The sequence below is a fragment of the Arachis hypogaea genome, chromosome 5 (assembly GCF_003086295.3).
Source record: "Arachis hypogaea cultivar Tifrunner chromosome 5, arahy.Tifrunner.gnm2.J5K5, whole genome shotgun sequence".
NCBI classification, from domain to species: domain Eukaryota; kingdom Viridiplantae; phylum Streptophyta; class Magnoliopsida; order Fabales; family Fabaceae; genus Arachis; species Arachis hypogaea.
This window is the reverse complement of record NC_092040.1, coordinates 1,165,171-1,186,815: the sequence shown is the minus strand read 5'-3', so window position 1 is coordinate 1,186,815 and position 21,645 is coordinate 1,165,171. Positions and strand designations below refer to the sequence as shown.

General features: G+C 28.9%; 2 protein-coding genes across 2 annotated transcripts; one reads left to right on the top strand and one right to left on the bottom strand.

Annotated features, from left to right (window-relative positions):
• The first annotated feature begins 372 nt into the window (after positions 1 to 372).
• Positions 373 to 2,704, top strand: LOC112800033 (transcription factor MYB53-like). The gene is made up of 3 exons (XM_025842069.3): positions 373 to 745; positions 988 to 1,731; positions 2,363 to 2,704. The coding sequence occupies exons 1-3, from the start codon at positions 477 to 479 to the stop codon at positions 2,403 to 2,405; spliced, it is 1,056 nt and encodes a 351-aa protein (XP_025697854.1). The 5' UTR covers positions 373 to 476; the 3' UTR covers positions 2,406 to 2,704.
• A 3,945-nt stretch (positions 2,705 to 6,649) lies between these two features.
• LOC112800032 (transcription factor MYB39-like) lies at positions 6,650 to 8,769 on the bottom strand. Its single transcript, XM_025842068.3, has 3 exons — positions 8,398 to 8,769; positions 7,346 to 8,155; positions 6,650 to 6,927 (listed from the first exon to the last, which is right to left on the bottom strand). Exons 1-3 carry the CDS (start codon positions 8,664 to 8,666, stop codon positions 6,891 to 6,893), a joined length of 1,116 nt encoding a protein of 371 aa, XP_025697853.1. The 5' UTR covers positions 8,667 to 8,769; the 3' UTR covers positions 6,650 to 6,890.
• Positions 8,770 to 21,645: the final 12,876 nt, after the last annotated feature.

Here is a 21,645-nt window from a genome sequence, read left to right as displayed (position 1 = left end):
ATTCTTTTAAGTTTTAGATAATAAATATTAAAATTAATTATAATAAAAAAAATAAATTATTTCACATAAAAATAATAATTAAAAGATTTATTATTTAATTTTTTTTATTTACAAAAATTCTTATCTTTTTAGTAGATGAGACTTTTGTTTCTTATAATCTTATTATAAAAATAATTTGATTATATAAATTTTTATGTCATAATAATCTATAATGTTAAAATAAAGTTAACGTAGTTTTAAAAATTCTATATTTCTATCATTATTACGGATAAAAACATTAGTTTGTTTATTAAATGTAATTTAAAAATGAAAAGCAAGCAATGGCATTACAGGTTGAATGTTGACAACTATATATAAAAGCACCACATATATCATGAAATGCTCAAAGCAACACTAGTGTTCCTAACAAGAAAATTAATCTCTCTTTTGGAGTTGAAACATCATAACCATTATTGTGTAACATCTGAAATCAATCGATGGGAAGGTCACCATGCTGTGATGAGAGTAGCGGTAATGTAAAGAAAGGGCCATGGACACCAGAAGAGGATGAGAAGCTGATTGATTACATAAAGAAACACGGTCATGGAAGTTGGAGAACTCTTTCAAAGCGTGCTGGTCTCAACAGATGCGGTAAGAGCTGCCGACTCAGGTGGGCTAACTACCTTCGTCCCGATATCAAGAGAGGCAAATTCACCCCAGACGAGGAGAGGATCATCGTCAACCTTCATTCTCTTCTTGGAAACAAGTCTGTGTATCACATTTATACTTCTTTTTCATTTCATTTCTTTAAGGTGAAAATTCATGTGCAGTTGATTTCACAAGAAGTTGATAATTGAGAGCCGTTAGATAAAAATTTAGTCAAATAATCTAACCGTTTTCAATTACCAACTTCACGTGAAGTCAACTGTACATGAGTTTCCACCTTTCTTTAAACTTTTGGAATGAGTGGTTTTAATCGAATTATTTCATTAATTATGTTTGTTATAGGTGGTCAAAGATTGCAAGCCATCTTCCGGGAAGAACTGATAATGAGATAAAGAATTTCTGGAACACTCACATAAGGAAGAAGCTTCTGCAGATGGGTATTGATCCAGACACACACAAGCCAAGGACTGATTTCAATCACCTCATCAATCTCACACACTTGCTTGCAGCAGCCATCTCCTCCAATTCAGGGAATCCTATGATGAATATGAACACTCCTACTTGGGGGAGAAACCCTAATATTGCTCTACAAGGAGATGTTACTTCTCAATTATCCCAACTACATCTGTTGCAAAATCTGTTGCAAATTATGAACAGCAACACATTTGTTAACATGGGGAGTAGTAACCCTAATTATAATCCTTCCTTCGATAATTCATATCTCAATGAATCAAACACACTCCAAGCTGTTGGATTGAAAAGTGAAGGACATGCAAACAACCCTGCCGCCCTATTCTCTCATCAACACGGTGGTGGTGCAGTTAATAACACGCAAGAGATTTCATCACAAGGAAATGAAGAAGAAAATCCATTGTTGCCAGCATTAGTAGCATCCTCTCCAGTAGTCAGTGATGGAACCTGCAGCAGCTTCAACCAGATGGAGAATAATAATAATAGTAGCTGTTGCAACACAGCTCCAACATCCACAACACAATCACCCAATAATTCCAGCACAATCTTTGATGATTTAGAGATGCTCCTTCAGGATGATCAAACATCTGATTCCTACTGGAAAGATATTCTAAAGTAAGCCTTTGTTCCTTGTTATCATATTCTATCTTTTCTTCTTCATACATATATATGGTACGGTGATGTTTCATTAAAGGTGAAAAGTCAGGTACAATTGACTTCACGTGAAAATTTAGTCAAATTAGTCAAATCATCTAACAGCTCTCAATTATCAACTTCACATAAAGTCGACTGCACCTAAGTTTTCACCTTCACTAAAACCATTTCATGCATTTTTTTTTATAAATGATGCTTATATTATTTTTCATGAATATTCCTCTTGTACATTTTTTTTTATAGTATAAAGATATTTTTTTCCTTCTTTTTTCATTTTTATTAATTACTACTTATAATACTAAAGATAAAAGATATTTTAAAAAAATATGTGCATAAAATGATATATATAATATTATTTATTTTTAGAAAAATATTTGAGTAACATATTTTATGTCCTATGTCTACTCTACTTTCATCCTTATCCTGTTGAAAAAGAAGGGGGTTATGCCAAATTTAATATTGGTCCATTAAATATACAACAATAATACAAAACAAATATATTTATGGTTTTATTTTTTTTTAACTTAGTTCTGATTTCTGTATTTTTTATTCTTTCTTCAGATAACCTGATATTTTCCTTGTTACTGTGCAGCTTCACATCTACATATACATCTGCATCAACAAATTCATGGTAGAAGAGAAGATATCGAATCATGGATTCACTTTCAATACAATCAATTTACGGATCACAATACCACTCGCGTATAATGAAGAAATAAATTCTATACATTCTATTCATTCTTTTTTTTTTTCCCTTAAGAGTTATTTTTAAATTTATGGCAGGTCCAAATAATTGTAGTTTCTGTACAAAACCAAGAGTAGAGACATACACAACATGCATATTTATTTACATGGGGAGTGGTATATTATTTGTCTGGTTTGATAATAATGTTCTTAGACAAACTTGTACTATATATATATGCTATTTTTTTTATTCTCCTCTTCCAAATAAATCATATCTACTTTTGTGTTTATATATAATTATTCAAAATTCTAAGGATTATTTCTTTCAACGTATCTCTTTGAATCTTGGATGCTTTCAGTATTATTTACGAGTCAAGCATGCAAAACTGCTTTGGCTGCTATTGATTGTGTGACAAATCCAAAATCTATCGACTTAGATTCTCTCTCTAAGTGGATAGGCATAGTTAATTAAAATAGTGTTACTAGATATTCTTTAAATATTGTTTTTTATTCAATTTTTAGAGAGAAAAAAATAATTTTTTTATTTTTTAAATAATAAATTCTTAAAAAAAATTAACGAAAGATTAAATTTTAATTATACTTTCTAAGTGTTGTCAAAATTTTCTAATAACTATATCCACCACAACAATGATAGCTACCATATAATTCAACAAATCCGGATAAGATGACAAAATCTGAATCTGCCGTTGAAACTTGAAAAACTACAGTAATATGCCTAGATATTATAATTGTTAATTAAATGTTAATCTAATTTGATTAGATTTTAGAGTTGCATTATTATAACTATGAGTATGTTAAATTACAATTATTGCAGACCTAGGCTGATTATGTTTTGGAGTTTGATGATAAACGTGAATATGTTAGATTATAAATTGAGATCTTCTCCTTATTATTTATAAGTTGGAGTATTTTTTTAATAATTAAAAATGTCAAGTTTAATTCATGTTTGGGAATTTGATATAAGTTGCTTTGAATAGCTTTGTTTATTTCAAGTTTGATTCATGTTTTAGAATTGTTTATAATTTGAATTTTAAATGCGAATATTTTATCTAAAAAAAATAGTAGGATCAGGTGCGTTTTGTACTGAGTAAATAAATATATATCTACATAATTTATATGAGACAATACAAATTATATAATGAAATGTATCTACATAATTCAGTGAATAAGGTTTCAAAATTTATGCATTGTCCAAGACACCAAACTGAAAGACAGTCATCAAGAAAATCCTTAGGTTCATTACAACAAAACTTATATAATATATAACAACAACTAGATTTAATGTTTTTGAAATGGAATAAGTATAGGTTTTTGGATTTTACAAATAAAGATTGAGTGAGTGATTTAGCTATTGTGTGTACTTAGAGAATAATAATCTAGTGTTCTAAAAGTGTATGTCGTAAGAAGTAAAAGTAACACATAATAAGTTTAACGTAAAGTTTTGGCTTCCACACAAACAAAACTTATAATATTACAACAACTACTTAAGAAATTCAAAATGCTTCAAATATTGTCACCAATTATTTATTGTAACAATTAAAGTGTCTGTCTTCTGGTTGTTAATCCAATTCTTCACAGCAAATACAAATCTTTATTATTTTTAGAGAAATGAAAAATAAAAAGAAATTGTACTATATTCACTATAAAAAAAACCATTAAAAACTTTTAAAATTATGGTCATATATTGTTCTTCACTATTATCGTCAAACATAAATAAAAAATATCAATATTACCGTGGAATAAAGAAATCTAGCACATAATTGGTCGCTATTTTCACACAAAACTGCATTTAAAATGGTGTGATATTCCCACAAAATCCATATTAATTCGACTATTTGAAAAATTTAGGAATAAATTCAGAGTGGGTGACAAATGACAATCCCACCTAATTTTGGGGGGTTGTTAAAGATATAAAGGAAACCGTAATGATTAATACAGGATCAGTTAGTTTAAGATCACTTAGTGATTATATATGAGTTATTAGTTAGCTTGTCTTTTCCTTTGTGGAAGCCGGGTTTGTTATGTGAGCTATTCTCATTGGCTCTGTTGTTAACTGATTTTTTAGTCAAAGCCCATTATAAGAAAAATTGTGGCGTTTTTTTCTTTTTTTTTTTTACAGTTTAGTGGGTTTAAAACCGCCATAATATGATAAACTATTTTTATTGCATATAAAGATAAAGATATAAATTTATCATAATGGTAAATTTTGTGAAAAAGTTATATGCATAAAATGTTACTTAGCTTAAATTATATCGATATTATTTTAACCACCCGTTTGTTTTTAAGCTAAAAATAAAGGTGGGTGCTTAGCTTCGATGTGTCAATGTTAATTATTAGGATGCAACTTGTGATGATCAAGAACACAACATCAGTTATATATGGTCCCCTCTAAAGCTATAATTTCTAGAATAATCGTGACTTGATATATATCGTCCAGCTAGATGATTCTAACAAGAAATCCCATGTCTCACATACATGTCATATCCATGAAATTAAAACCGAAAGTTGATTAGTGGAGAGATTAAGAAAGAGATAATAACTACGTAATTGAAACTAAATAGTAGATTATTTTTGCGCATAATAAATTGATATGACGCTGTACAAAATCTAAGTGTAGATCTGATAATATGACTGCAACAAACTAAATTTGTTTTTTTTTTTTTTTTTGGCAATAGCTGAAAAATGATTTCATATTGTTAAAAAAATAATTAATAAACTCTAAGGCAGCCATATTTCTCAATCTCTACTTATATTATCAAAATTAAGTTCTTTATTTTATTGTGTCAATTATCCATCATCCTAAGATTATTGTTACATATGATTATTTATGTATGTGTCTTTTTATTATTTTAAGTTTTATGGTGATTTTATAATATGATATTAGAATTTTAATTATCTAAAGTGTAAACTTTAAAAAGAAAGATATTATAACTCTCATATTTTAAAAATAAAATTTCTAGAAAGCATATAAATATGAAATATTTCTCAGTTCATGAGTTAATTTTAGTATTGAGTTAGACCATTCAATTTTAATTCTAATATGATATTAGAATTACTTACAAACATTCATATTCTAAATGGTCATTTTTAAATGTAAAATTGTATTATAATTTATAAGTTTCATATCTTTTTAAGGATAAAATCTCTAAAATATTTATAAGTGTGAGCTGAGACATCACTCACCTAATAAATTTGTTTTTGAGATAAAATTAAGCTCACTTAATCTCAATTCTGATATTATATCAGAATTTATGATGAATTAATTTTTAGGTTGTTTCTAGAGTCGAATTAAACATATTCAATTTTAATTTTAATAAAAGAAAAATTTATATGTAAAATTCATGTGGTTGATAAAATAAGTGATGATTATTCTAGAAATTATGAATGACTGCTGCTGTGTCATTGATTAATCACAAGTTGCATCGTGTTATGTACCTAAAACATTATATATCATCGAATTGAAGCAGCACCTTTAGTGAACCTGAAAACAAAGGAGCAGTTGCAATAATAGATATATATGTGTGGCGCCGTGTTCATTATATCTATCTTGTGCAAAACGTAAACAATAATCTGACCTAATTAGTTTCAACGACAATTGTAATTTTTGTCATCTACTCTAATCTTCTACGTTCATATAATTTGATGTGATACTTATTAGATAGAAATTTCTTTAGCCGGCGAGAAATAGTAGTCACTTGGTTGACTTAAACATTATTCAAAAAGTCAAAGGCTTAATTATAAGCTTCATAGATTTATTGACTATGTATGCCTATCCCCGTTATTAGGACTTAGCTTAGCATCTAAAACGATTTTGGGTTTGTTACAAGATTAGATAGGATATTGAATTAATACTTAAAATGATTTTTGAAATTTGGAGACAGATTCAATTTGACTATTAAAATTTCAATTGACTCAATTTGAATCTCTAAATTTAAATAAGTGACTCACTTAACGTTCTAAATAAGCGTGCTGTTAACGAGATTAAAAACTAACGTGAGTCACTTATTTAAATTTGGAGACTCAAATTGAACTAATTGAAATTTTAGGGATTAAAATGAATCTGTTTTCAAATTTCATGAAACATTTTGAGTATTAATTCAGAGAATATTATAATTGAAATAAATAAATAAATAATTCTTAGATTTCAGAATTATGAATAATATATATGTAACTATTTTTTTTGGAATTAATTAAAGGAGAATCAAAAGAACCAATCAAATATATATTAAATTACAAGTATTTCTAAGGATTACAATTTGCCAAATATGCATGTGTATTTTTCTTGGTTTTGTGCACACAAACTACAATTATTTGGAATAAAAAAATAATGAATGAATAAATAAATTATATATGCATAATTTTTTTTTCAAAATTGTAAATTGATTTTTCTGAGACTGAATGATGATTCCTTCCATCTACCACGAATTCTCTGAGGCACATATTGATGTCAAGCTGAAAAATAACAAGAAAATATATATCAGATTATTATCTAAAAGAGCCTCTATAAAAAAAAATAAAAAATAAAATTAAACAGAAATTGGAACGATTATAGTATGTTTACATTATGCTACAGGCAATAGCCAATCAAACACTTGCATGTTTTGGTGAAACTGCACCGTAAGTACCATATGGTTATGCATAAGAATCTAGTAAGGTGGAATCTAGTAAGGTGGAAGAAAGAAGTTAACTTGACGTGAAGTTGATAATTGATAGTCGTTAAATGAATTGATAGGTTTGACTTAATTATTATCTAACGATTTTTAACTATCAACTTCACGTAAAGTTAACTGCACCTGAGTTTTCAGCGTGTAGTAATGCATGCACCTAGAATCTAGAGCAATATAATCAGATAACAAGAACAAGGGCATACTCTAGAATATCTTTCCAGTAGGAGGCAGATGTTTCATCATCCTGAAGGAGCTTCTCCAAATCATCAAAGATTGTGTTGGAATTATTATTAGGTGACTGTGCTGTGGATGTTGGAGCTGTGTTGCAACAGCTACTATTCTTATTCTCCATCTGGTTGAAGCTGCTGCAGGTTCCATCAGTAATTACTGGAGAGGATGCTACTAATGCAGGAAACAGTGGATTAATCTCTGCTTGATTAGTAGTGTTGCTGAGTTTGTTATAGCATTCAAGCTCTTGTGTATTTGTTGACAATCCATGTTGAAAGAAGTCACTACTGTAGTCTGATTGAGATAATAGACCAGTAGTAGGGTTTGATTGTGATCCATATTCTTCACTTTTCAATCCAGCAAAAGGTTCTACAGTTTGAAGGATGTTTGACCCGTTAAGATAAGAATTATTGAAGCTGGGGTTTCCTAAGGGGAAATTAGGGTTATTCCCCAGATTAACAAATGTGTTGCTGTTCATAATTTGCAACAGATTTTGCAACAGATGTAGTTGGGATAATTGAGAAGTAACATCTCCTTGTAGAGCAATATTAGGGTTTCTCCCCCAAGTAGGAGTGTTCATATTCATCATAGGATTCCCTGAATTGGAGGAGATGGCTGCTGCAAGCAAGTGTGTGAGATTGATGAGGTGATTGAAATCAGTCCTTGGCTTGTGTGTGTCTGGATCAATACCCATCTGCAGAAGCTTCTTCCTTATGTGAGTGTTCCAGAAATTCTTTATCTCATTATCAGTTCTTCCCGGAAGATGGCTTGCAATCTTTGACCACCTATAACAAACATAATTAATGAAATAATTCGATTAAAACCACTCATTCCAAAAGTTTAAAGAAAGGTGGAAACTCATGTACAGTTGACTTCACGTGAAGTTGGTAATTGAAAACGGTTAGATTATTTGACTAAATTTTTATCTAACGGCTCTCAATTATCAACTTCTTGTGAAATCAACTGCACATGAATTTTCACCTTAAAGAAATGAAATGAAAAAGAAGTATAAATGTGATACACAGACTTGTTTCCAAGAAGAGAATGAAGGTTGACGATGATCCTCTCCTCGTCTGGGGTGAATTTGCCTCTCTTGATATCGGGACGAAGGTAGTTAGCCCACCTGAGTCGGCAGCTCTTACCGCATCTGTTGAGACCAGCACGCTTTGAAAGAGTTCTCCAACTTCCATGACCGTGTTTCTTTATGTAATCAATCAGCTTCTCATCCTCTTCTGGTGTCCATGGCCCTTTCTTTACATTACCGCTACTCTCATCACAGCATGGTGACCTTCCCATCGATTGATTTCAGATGTTACACAATGATAGTTACGATGTTTCAACTTCAAAAGAGAGATTAATTTTCTTGTTAGGAACACTAGTGTTGCTTTGAGCATTTCATGATATATGTGGTGCTTTTATATATAGTTGTCAAGCTAGATTCAACATGTAATGTCATTGCTTGCTTTTCATTTTTAAATTACATTTACTAAACAAATTAATAATCAAATGGAAATATTGAGGAAGCAACCTGCTGGGAATGACTTTAATTTTTTTTGTATATTAAAAAAATATTGGTGTAATATTCACTCATTAGATTTGATGATGTTTTTTAAAATTATAGGAATAGGACAATACGTCCTCTTTATACTGACAATACGTCTTTTTGTATATTATATTTTAATTTAAAATATACAATATAAATAAAGTATATTGTTTTACTTCCACAATTTTAAAAAATACTATAAAATCTACTAATTGAATATTACACCAATATTTTTTTAATATACAAAAAAAATTAGCCGCTCGAAATTACTAGAGTCATGGATATTTCCTTTTTTTTTCCCTTCCCTTACTTTTCAATATGATGATATATGGATTGCTTAGTTTAATAAGATATAGGGCATGACATAAAGTCTGACGATTGTGCTCCTCATTACATAATAAGGATTAATTCTTTCCAAATGCAACTTCTATTTAGAGATTTATTGTTAGCTAATAAATTATTATATATAAAAAATATGATTTAAATTTTTAACATTTAATTAGTAAATTAATTATGAGATCAATTTAAATTAGTTCTATACTTCTCATTATTTCTTTCTCTCATAAATATAACTATAAATTATTCATATGTTCTTTTTATCAATTTAAATTTTAAAAAAAAATATTTGGTGACATTTCTATTTGTAAGTGTAAAGAGTATAACAGACTTTAATTTTTATGCGTTATATATTAAGAATTCAATTTTTATATATGTAAAAAAAATTTATAGATATTTAATTACATTTTTGTTATATTATTAAAAATAATTAATTTTTAAATTTATAAATTTAATTAAATAATTATGTAAAATTATTTACACGTTCAATTCATCAAATTAAACTCATAATTAATGTAAGCTTCTATATTTACATTATCATTAAGTTTTTCCATGTAAATAACATTAACTTTTGGAACAAATAATGTATATAAAAATTAATTACTTTTATCTATATATCAAAAGCACATGGAATTGAAATTTAATTAATAAAAAATAAATTCAAACATAAATAATCCAATATAAACTCTTTACAATATGCATGTAATAATTCAATCTCACCGTTCAAACAATATATATCCACTAATAATTAATATACCACGCAAATGATAGATAAATATTTTCTTGAATAAGGATTATATTAAAAATGTTATTTATATATTAAAAATTAGTCACAAATTAGTTATATATTTTATAATTTATTTTTAATGTATATTTTATTTTTTAATATATATTTTATATTAAAATTTATTTTTTGTGGTTGATTTTATGATGTCCTAATAATTACTAAAACATTAAAATTAGCCCAAGATCGTATCAAAAAGCAAGTTGCTTGATTTAATGGGGTCTCCAATCTTAGTTGCATTGTTGTTTTTGTTTTTAGTAAATTGACTAAATTCTGATTCAGGCTTTGACTCACCAATTCTCTCAACATTTGACGATTTTCGATACAATCGAGACAGACATGAAGTAGCTACAGTAGAAATGAACGAACGGCGGCTCAAATTTAATATGATCACAACGATGGGCTCTGCACATGGATTATTTCAGCTATATATGTTTTCAAAATTATATGAAACGAGACTAACTTGAGTTTAAAAATTAATTAAAAAATTAAAAGATATTGTTGGAAGATATAATTATTTATGTTATATATTTTTATTTATTTAAAATTTTAAAAAATAATTTTATAATATAATATTAAATTTTTTTGTTTAAAAAATTTAGAGTTCGATTTTTAATAAATTTTAAAAAAGTATAAGATAAATAAAAAAATGGTGTAAAAAATTAAATAAATTTAAAATAAATTCTTTTATTTGAAACAAATATTAAAAAGATAATCAATTATGTTTTTTTTTATTAACTTAAATTTTAAAAAAAATAATTTTATGATAAATATCATCCATTTATAATACATCTCCTTAGATTTACAAGTAATTATTTTGAGCGTGCTTATTTTTAGTTAAGTGATTTTATAATATTGGATTGGATTAGATTAGATTTTATAATTTAATAGGGACTTTATTTTTCAAAAATTTAATTTTAATTTTAATATAGTATTAAAATTAAGATAGTTAGAATCGCGTTTTAACTCGTGAAAACGCACGAGTTTGTGTTTCTTCATGTAAAAACATAGAGTTGCTTAAATTGTTGCTTCTGCCGTCATGTTGCGTTTTAGATTGAAAAAGTTTTTTTCTTAGCCTTGATTGCAGTTCAATTTAACCTAATGGCTCAATCTAAATAGAAGACCGTAGAAAATAGAAAAGTCCTAGCAAACTAGCAATAAATTTTTTAATCTTTTAACCTCTCTCATTTTTACAGTTTATTGCTATTGAGAAAATTTCAAAATTTCACTTCTCTTAAGTTTTAATCTCTGTCTCTCTCTCCCTTTGACTCTAACTCTCTATCCTTCTGAAATTTGAATTCTGCGCGATCGAAATTTCCAATTTAGAGTGTCGTTGACTCACCGTGAGATTTGATGTCGGTGTTGTCGAATCGCACTGGTAATGGTTGGACTGCGTAAGCATCATTTTGCGATTGTGACTTGTGAGACTCTATGACTTGTCTCTTTATTTCTGGTTCGCCTCTCTAGTTTTAGAGTCTGAATCACTACTACTTTTCTCTTTCCTTCACTGCTGCTAGTTTAATCTGTTGTTGTGTTTGTTTATTATTGATTATATTATAGGTTGAATTGCTATCATCTATCTTTATTAGCTTACTGATTATATGGCAGGTTGATTATATTGTTCAATCTAAAATCTGGTTTTATGTGAATTATAGTATCTCTGCGTGCACGTAATTATAATATACCATTATCAGATACGTAAAATAAATCTTTTCAATTAGAATGTCTAATTGATCAAAATGAATATTTTTATTATTAATTTAGCTTTAACATAATATCATTAAAGTATGCAATACAGAGAAATATGGTGCTGGTGGCATGATAATTCTTTTTTTTTATTTACTATTTGAATTTATTTTAGTGTTGTATAAATTTATAAATTGTAAATTTATATTTTAATTTGTGAGTTGAGTTACGAATTTGTGTTATGACTTTTAATTTGTTATTATATATATTAGTTATAGTCTTTTAAATAATTTAATTTATTTAAGATTTATTTTATTATTTGTAAAATTAATTTTTGCTATCAACTTTTTTGTCATAATTTTTATATTTTACGAGTCACATTTGCGTTTTGTTTTACAATTCAATGAATTATAATTTTAAACTAGATTAATGAATCAAAGTAAAAACTACCAGTTTATTACCTTAATCAAAACCTATTAAATTTAATATAATCAGACTACTCACGAATGATTATTCTAGCAATTAAACTTTATAATTCAGGTGTTTATTTATGGACATGAAAAAATTCTACATCTCTTAAAAAAATGATCTCTAGAATATTTATAAATGTAATTCACTCATAATCCGTTATACTAGTTTTTGGGATAAATTAAAAGCACTCAATTTTAATATATGAAATCTTAAATTAAATATATGAGTTTCAACCATATCTGTATGAATGCTAATATAATGCTACATATATATGTAGGTAAAATTAAGCAAATTAAAGGTAGGTAAAATAATCAATTTAGGTTGGTCGAGTAATCAGTTCATTCGTCTACTTAAAAAAGTGTTGGGGGTTCAAATCTTGTCTTATGTATGCAGCAACTCATTGGCCAATGATAAACCCTTAAATGGAGCTCAGATATGCGATGAATTAATTTTTAACTTGTCGGATTGAAGAATACTGTGGGTAACAAAAAAAAAAGGTAAAATCAATCTCATTCATCAACTCATTGTTAATGGTTTGAACGAAAACTATGAATGCTCCTTCCACAAATCTAAATTCCCTTCGTTCATATGTTGTATAAGTGAATAAAGGTTTTTATTAGAATTGAGATTGAGTGGACTTAAATTTTCAATTTTATGATGAGATGAAAGATATATTTTTTTATAAACCTAAATTTCCTTTATTCATGAGTCAATTAGTTATATATGCATGTGAATAAAAGTTGTTATTAGAATTGCGATCGAATGTATTTAACTTAAATTCAAAAACTACTTTATAAAGTGAGAGATATTTCATAATTATAAAATATTTAGAGATTTAGAGCGTAAATATTTATAGAAAAATAAAAGATACCATATTATAATTAAAATTTAGTGGACTATTTTATAAAATAAAAAATATTTCACACTTATAAATTATCTAAAAAACTTATTCTTAAAAGACATAAAATTCATAATAATTTTGAAATAAGTCAATACTTTTAGTGAAAAAAATTTAAAAAACATACAGTTTTTATTAATTTAAATGCAAGGCAAATATAAAAAGAGTAATGCTATATATACAGTAAAATCAGCCATCAAAATTAGCCACCAATATAAAATATATGTTAAAAATATAAATACATATTAAAAATAAATTAAACCACATATATATTTATACACAAAAATATTAATGCTTTCTCTTAAAAACGTATCCCATGTATTGAGAAACTCTATATATCTACTTTCTTCTTTTTTTTCTATAATTTTATTATATATAAACTAAGATCCTAATCTGATTTGTCATGGCTCACGCATTAACCTTGTCATTTTCTTTATCTAGATACATATGTATTGTGATTACCAAGATTAATTGAAAATTATTATAACATGCATGCAGCAGTCTCTACCTGCTCTTTGATCATTGTTCTGGGTGTCCTTATCTTCATTCAATTTCAAATATTCTTGGACAGAAATCCGTGTTCCCTCCATCATCAGTATAGTGTCATATATTTTAGAGGCGGCTCCCTGGCCTAGGGTCTCATCATCACTAACATATCAAATTTTTTGGAGCCATTCAGATTCAAACCCTAGCCTTCCTCATCTTACTTACCTCGTTGTAAACAAGTGTTATAAGCAATTGCTCATACTCTAATTTATTGTTAATTTTGATATTATATTATATGTTTCTAGCTATATCATCTAGTTGTTATTAAATATATAATTATTTAAGTGTGTTTATCTAAATTTAAATTTTTGAATTAAATGATCTCATAATATAACATATAAAAATTAATAAAAAAAAATAGAATTCGATCCAACTTATTATTTATAAAGGAATTTAAATATGAGAAAAAAAATTGCAATTGCTTATGTGATGAGTCATATTCTACTTTTTCATTACAACTAATAAGTATTTTTGGAAAATAATACTCCTATATTTCAAATATAGAACACAATTTAATACCAAAATTATCAGTTAGTCTAGGTTAGAAATAAAGCAGTAATTATTAAGAGAAAGGAGATTCTCACGTAATACTAATTAATAATAACTACAAATTATCAAATGATATTCATATATATTTTTACTTCATAGCTTAAGATTATATAGGACGTGAATTCTTTTGTTACATTACATACAGAACTTGAATTTGTATTTCATTTATATAGAGTGGAAAAAGAAACTGTAAATATTCAATATAAAATAAAAAATATGAGAATATATTTATAGAGAGAGAGAATGGAGTATGCGAGCTAGAATAGTTGTCATGAAATTATTTTTTTTAATTTAAATTAATAAAAAAATCATGAATAGTTATATTTTTAACATTTTTTTTAAACAAGTATTTTTGAATTTGTTTAATTTTTGTATAAGGCTTTTTTTTTAATTTCTCTAATATTTCTTTTTTCTTTTTTTAGATTTACTAATAATCAAATTCTAAACGTTTTATATATAGAGTTCTAATTTCATGTCATGAAACCATTTTTCTTAAAAATTTAAGCTTTATATCTCTAAGTAGGTTTGGTCATTAATTATTTCTATTTTATGCTACAAGCAAATTACTAACTTCAAAACGTCATTTAAAGCAGAAATTAAGAAGCCTTAATTATAGGCCTTAATGCACACATGAAACCAAATTCAACGTTCGTTAATCTGGAGCTTCCTGTTATTTTATAAATGAAACACGTGTATACGTACACAAATGGTCTAGGAAAATGGAAGTGGCAAGAAAAATTAGTGAAATTAGCTTACAAATGTGAGTTACTAATAGTGATGAGCTTTATTGGTGTTAATAAGTTAACTCATGGACGCATATAACATTGTTACGTCCTTGTTCAAGTGATTATAGCTAGAGGTGTGATTTCAAATAAGTGTGGGTGTGGCACGTTATTTTCGTCTTATTTTACTTGAAATTAAAATCACGTGTTTGATTTTTTTTTTTTTTTAAATAGAATCTCAGTTAGATTGTTATCTGACCTCTCAAATGTTAGATTGCTCAAGGTTTAATATATATTGTTCAAAGAGGATGTGACATCATATAACCGCGATTTGTCAAATAGAAGCATGATGATGATGGTGAATTATGCCGGCAAATTTTCAACTTCTTGACTCATTTATATCCAATATTTTTTTGGGGCTATTTGGCTATTTGGATAACCAACCAGATAATTATTTGATTAAACTAATAACAATCAACGAAAACATAAGTCAAAATGTATCAATGTATGATATCTATCGACAGGAGCAAAGAACTAACCTATATAATAATATGGTATAGTATCTAACCAAACATTTTAATGTGTATTTTTTACGAACCATTTTACTTAGCAAAATTGGTTTCGTCAAAATAAGAGAAAAAAGTATAGCTTGCTGGGTCTCCGTACGTCTCTTTCGACAATAAAGCGAATTTAAGGTAGCCTTTGGTAGAAAGATTAAAATTGAAAGACTAAGACTGAAAGACAAAGACAGAGAATCTCAATATTCTGTTTAGTGTAAAGTAGAAAATAGAAATTGAAATAAGAATGAAATTCTAATTTAATTTGTACAAAGGATAAAATTAGAATTAATTAATTGAAATAAATATATTTTAAGTATAAAATGTTATTAAAATTTCAGTCTCCGTCTCTAAAAATTTCAGTCCCCCGTGTTTCTACTTTTTGGAAGTACTAAAATACTGAAATTTTGAGGACAGAGACAAAAATTTTAGTACCAGTCTCTGAATTAACAAACAATACTAAGTCTCAATCTTTCAGTCTCTGTTCCAGTACCTTAAAACAAACGCTACCTAAGAGAACAAAAAAAATTGTTAACTAAAAAAAATTGAAAAATTTTCAAGTATACCATCATATCGGTGTTTCAATAATTTGTAATTGTTGATCTTAATTATAAAAAATATATATAATATATATAATTAAAATTAACGGTTAAAAATCAATATACACCCGTACACTTGAAAATCTTCCCAAAAAAAACTACAAGCGAGGGAAAGCAAGTTAGTAACGTGTTTCCTCACGCATGAACACAAACTTCGTCGAAAAGGTTACTGCCCTAAAGGTAGGTTAGGTATGCTTTAATGTAATACAAGTAAAACCTATTAAATATATATAATTTTTCCCTTGTTAACGGTATTCACCTAATATATGAAGAAAGTCAATTTCTTATAATACTCTGTCAGATCTCTAATGGTCTATATATGACCTCTATTCTGTGTAAAAATTAATGGGTTAATTAATTATGTTGTGTACCTTATTGTTCTGAGATACATATATGGTATAGATTCATTGATCATAATCTATTGGTGGATTAATATGAACATTAATAAAACTGTGATCCATTTAATATTGAATAATAATTAATATGCAAAGTGTGGTTTTTTATACAAACTAATTAAAAGATTCACAATATATGTTGAAGTGCAGTTTCCACTTGAACACTCGTTAGTTTAGCAGAGTCATCTTAATTGGCAATGCATTAGTCTACAATAGTTTTGATGATTATTAATTAGTATTTAGTGATTAGGGTGATAACACATTGGCCTTCACAAAGTCCTCCCGAAACATGTTAGTAAAAGAGAAATGATGATGTTTATATTATATATCTTTTATTTATAATTTTTTTGTATATCTTCTGATCTTCTCTATTGTAATAAAATAAATTGTTTATTTTTGTATGCTTTTTATTAATCACTTGTAATATCAAAAATATAAAATATATAAAAAAGTTTATACAAACATTGTGCATTCTTTGTAACAATTCATAACCTTTTAACTATTTCTATTTATACGTCATTCTGTTACTTCTATTATCATATTCAAATTTTGTTGTATTATCGAGTTATAATCATGTCCCAAACTATGTTTTATTTTTTCAAAATTACATTAGTTTATTATTCAGTTCTCAACACAGAAATTACTAAAACATTGTCCTCTTTTGGCGATGATAAAAATTTATTGTGTTAATTGGACAATCAAGCATACAAAGCAGCATTATTAGTTCTTGGTGAGCAAGAATGGAGTCACCGAGATTTGGGAGGCTTTAAAAAATGGGATAATTAAAGGGGTAATTTACCCTCTATTTTAGGGATGACAAAACTTTCCGAGATGCGGGGATTCTTGTGGGGACTGCTCCGAATGGGGATCCGACTGTGGAAAATTTTTTCTGTGGGGATGAGGATGGGGATGGGAGACAAAATTTTCCCGAGACTGGCGCGGGACTCGAATGGGGATTCCCGCCCCATCCCCGCTAATTCCCGAAATTCATAAATTTACTGAATTGTCCTTAGGTAGCGTTTGGTGGAGAGACAGAGACAGAAAGACTGAGACTGAGAGACAGAGACTAAGAGACAGGGATTGAAACAAATCTCTGTATTTTGTTTGGTGCAAAATGGGAGACAGGAATTGAAACAAGAATGCAACTCTAATTTAATTTGCATAAAGGGTAAAATTAGAATTAATTAATTGAAATGAAAGTATTTTAGGTATAAAATATTATTAAAGTTTCAGTCTCCATTTCTAAAAATTTCAGTCTCCTGTGTCCCTACTTTTTGGAAGTACTGAAATACTGAAATTTTGGAGACAGAGACAGAAATTTTAGTACCAGTCTCTAAACTAACAAACACGATACTGGGTCTCAGTTTCTCAGTCTCTGTCTCAGTACCTGAAAACAAACGCTAATAGTTAATTTCTCATATATATTTTTTAGTCATTTTACAAACACACACACACACACATATATATATATAAACTAAAAACTCCTAATCCTCATTTGCATAACCCTTTTTCAATTTAGAAATTCCTAACGCTGTCCATACTTCATCCAACCTCTTTGGAGCCACCTTCTCGCCACTCTCCCTTCTCACCGCATCGTCTCACCTCACCGTGCCATGATCCTCACCGCGTAGTGCTCTCTATTTGCGGCGTTCCTTTCCGTAATTCTGTCGTCGTGTCCATTTTACTCTCTGTTACCGCGTCTCCTACCTTGTCCATTTCTCTATCCTCTGGCTCACCGTTGCATCCTCCCACTGCGTCATTTTGAAAGAAGTCACTATCTTGACGTTTAGATTTTTTGTATAAATCTTGTTGTTTTTGTATAGAATGGATACTTACACCTCTATTAATATGGAAATTAATAATTAGTTAGAACTATGAGATAGATGGGGAATGGGTCCCCGCGGAGAATGGGGTCCCGTGAAAAATGGAGATGAGGAGCAATATTCTCCCACGGCGGGGAATGAGGACGGAAATGGAGAGTAAATCTGGGGGCGGGGATGGGGAGCAGGGAGGCATCCCCTGCCCCACCCCACCCTATCCCATTGACATCCCTACTCTATTTTAGAGAGGCTTGAATAAAATTCACTACAAAATAATTATTAATTAAAAATACAGATTAAAAAAATCCAATTTTTTTTCTCTTTTATTCACTTAACGAATTTTCTTGTAAGCTTTTAGATGTTTGTTAATAGGTACACCAACCGATGGCGTCCACATGTTCACATACTCCTGCAACATTTTTTTTTTTTAATATTGAACTAAGTTTGGGATATACGGTTAAAATAGAAATAATCAATGTCGTAGGCATATACTTTGTTAGAGGTGGGTGAGTGGAAATTTAGATTTAGGTATAGCGTACGTTTATCAAATTTTTATCAAAAAGCTAAGAGTTGAACAATCAAGTATCGAAACTAAACCAGAATATTATAACTTAACATTCGTTGACTTTCAAATTTGTTCAATCTTGAGAATAATTCTTGTGTGTTGTGGTTTTATTATGTGGTGTTCCAAGTATACCAACTATGAAATTAGAATATCATCAAACTATTGCCTACAAAAGAAGAAGATCCCAAACCAATGAAGGCTTCAACACTACTCCAAAAGCTAGACTGTAAAGAAAAGTGGTTTTTTAATAGATAGTTTTAGACACTAAGGAAAACACCATTACAATACTAAGCATAAGACTAGGACTAAACATTGTAGTGAGTGATATTCAAACGATAATGCTTTTGTTATAGCATTTTGTTTCACGGGAATTTTGTTTATTTTACTTTATGTTTGGATTTGTTGGCTTCCTATTGTGTTCTGCTATGGGGTACATTTGTATAAAAATATATAATACTTTTGGATTAATAAGTTTGATTGATTGATTGAAAAGCAATGCCAGATAAACATGAGCATGACACTAATCTGATGCTTGAATCCTGTTAAAGCATTTGTATGAGTTAATCAACAAAAATTTTGGTTGAGATTTTTAGCAAATTGCTGTCATTTTTCAATTTTTGGTCTGCTATTCAATTGCATGTTTGCAATTAGAGAAAATTGGAAAATAAAAGTGTATTTAGTTTGTGTTTTGAATTTTAAAATGTTATGGGGAAAAAATAGAAATGGGATAAAAAGTTATTATTTTCACTACTTGCGTGTTTTTAGAAAATTCTAAAAATAGAAAAACAGATAATAAAAACAAAAAATAAAATGCAACCAAACCACTTTCCCACAACAATAATTTTGGTGGATAGATTTGGATTTTCCTTTTCTTTTGGATGCGCTTTGTTTTCGTTTTCATATCCAGAGCATGTATACAATCCAACTCTTAATGGGCCTCTATCTTTGGCATCTTGTATTGCAAGTCCTAAAAAAAAAAAAACTATATCTTGTATTGTTGTGTTAATATTTAATTGGAGAGGATTTGGTCCTCTCAACATGTTAATCTCAGCTGAACGGTGAACCAAAATATACAAGGTTGCTCAGTGTTCTTAGTGACATGCTGGTGGGAAGAAGGAGACTTTTGACTCTCATCAACACCTCGGCGGTGAGACAAGAAATCCATGTCGCATGGCATCCTCCTCCTCAAGGTGTGTTAAGGGACGAGCAAGGAAAATGAGTTGCTAGGTTCATGCTAGTGGGAGCTGGGTTTCTTAAGTGCTCAGACAAATATTAGGGGATGATTTTAGAGGGGCTATCTTACCCATTTACTTGCAAAAAAGAAATGTTAATCTCAGCTAGAACACTATGATGCACAGCCAGTTTACATTGTTCTAGTGTGAAACCAAAAGCAAAGCACAATAAAACGCTATTCTTCAATGCAGTGTGTAGAATTACATTCACTAACCAATACCAACTTCCCTACATATCGAAGGTTAAATAACAAAAGCATTAAAAAGATGACAGAAATAAAGTAAAAATGATAACACAGGAAGAACTACAATGGATCATACTATGAAAGCACATATCATGACACATTGCCACCAGGTCACAGAAAAATTTTGAATCATGCAAGCACCCATTAGCCTTTAGATTAATATAAATGATCATGTACCTTATTTTTCTGCTTCTTACACTGGACCATAAAAAAGATCAACTACACTCGCATCATTTCAGTACCTAATAACTTCTCCATGGGCACTTCTATCAATCAAGATCATTGAGCAGTGCCTACTTATTGATCAATTGCACAGCATATTAATATGAACGTAGTAAACTTAGTAGTGAAATCAGTATATAATTCCATTTAACTGAGTTGATTCAGTACAGCACAATGCACTAACCCAAAATCCGAAAATATATGTTGTTTGCTAATCTACATAATGCACCTCAATAGATGATAAAACTCGAGGTTAAGTATAAGGAAATTATGAAAGGAAAGAAAATGAAAACCACTGATCATGTGCATCAACAAGAATCTCTTTCCAATATATCAAGCCGAAGAATACCAATAAATAAGCATCACCATAGAGTAGCACTTATTGGGTAGATCTCCTGCTCATAGTAGACAAAACTCAATGCTTGCTACCCAAAAATGAAAATAATAATAACTTGGTCAAACAAAAACAACTGGAGAAAAAGGCTATCTTTGCTAATAATCCATCTCAATTGCACCAAAAAGCCGTAAGCCAATAACACGAATGTCCAATTCAGTTTGTTAATCATATATTTATACCCCAGCACGACACTGGTGCTGAACATATTTGCTTCAATTCCCAATAGATCACAGTTATTAATCAGGTAATGTCTTTGCATTTTATCAAAGATAGGCAGAAAATAAGAAATTAAGAATTCTAAAAGTAAATCAGATTCAGCCCAAAAATGCCTACAAACTGAGAACACACTACTTTTGAAAATGCACTGTAAACACGGAATAATCAGTATTTCATTTTTATATAGAATATGCATTACCCCACATACAACCAATTAAATTGCACCACAACCTTAGACAATATGCATTACCTCAATTGCAGCCGTTGCATCAGCTGCATTTTTCCAGACTTTTTAGCAATAGCAACACAACCACAATTGACAACCGCAATTGACCACATTTTAAGGCATATTCAGTAGCAATCTCTTATAATTAGGAACATCATGACTTAGTAAACAAGATAGCTATCAGTCAAGTGTAGGTTATAACAACTAACGATAAAATCACAATCATTGTGAATGCAGAAATCAAGAAATCCAAAATGAGGATAGAA

Excerpts from the sequence above, each read along its gene's own strand:
- LOC112800032 (XM_025842068.3), bottom strand. The coding sequence starts at position 8,666 with ATGGGAAGGTCACCATGCTGTGATGAGAGTAGCGGTAATGTAAAGAAA. Across the intron at positions 8,156-8,397 it reads CATTCTCTTCTTGGAAACAA|GTGGTCAAAGATTGCAAGCC; the intron begins GTCTGTGTATCA and ends TGTTTGTTATAG. Across the intron at positions 6,928-7,345 it reads TACTGGAAAGATATTCTAGA|CTTGACATCAATATGTGCCT; the intron begins GTATGCCCTTGT and ends GTTATTTTTCAG.
- LOC112800033 (XM_025842069.3), top strand. The coding sequence starts at position 477 with ATGGGAAGGTCACCATGCTGTGATGAGAGTAGCGGTAATGTAAAGAAA. Across the intron at positions 746-987 it reads CATTCTCTTCTTGGAAACAA|GTGGTCAAAGATTGCAAGCC; the intron begins GTCTGTGTATCA and ends TGTTTGTTATAG. Across the intron at positions 1,732-2,362 it reads TACTGGAAAGATATTCTAAA|CTTCACATCTACATATACAT; the intron begins GTAAGCCTTTGT and ends GTTACTGTGCAG.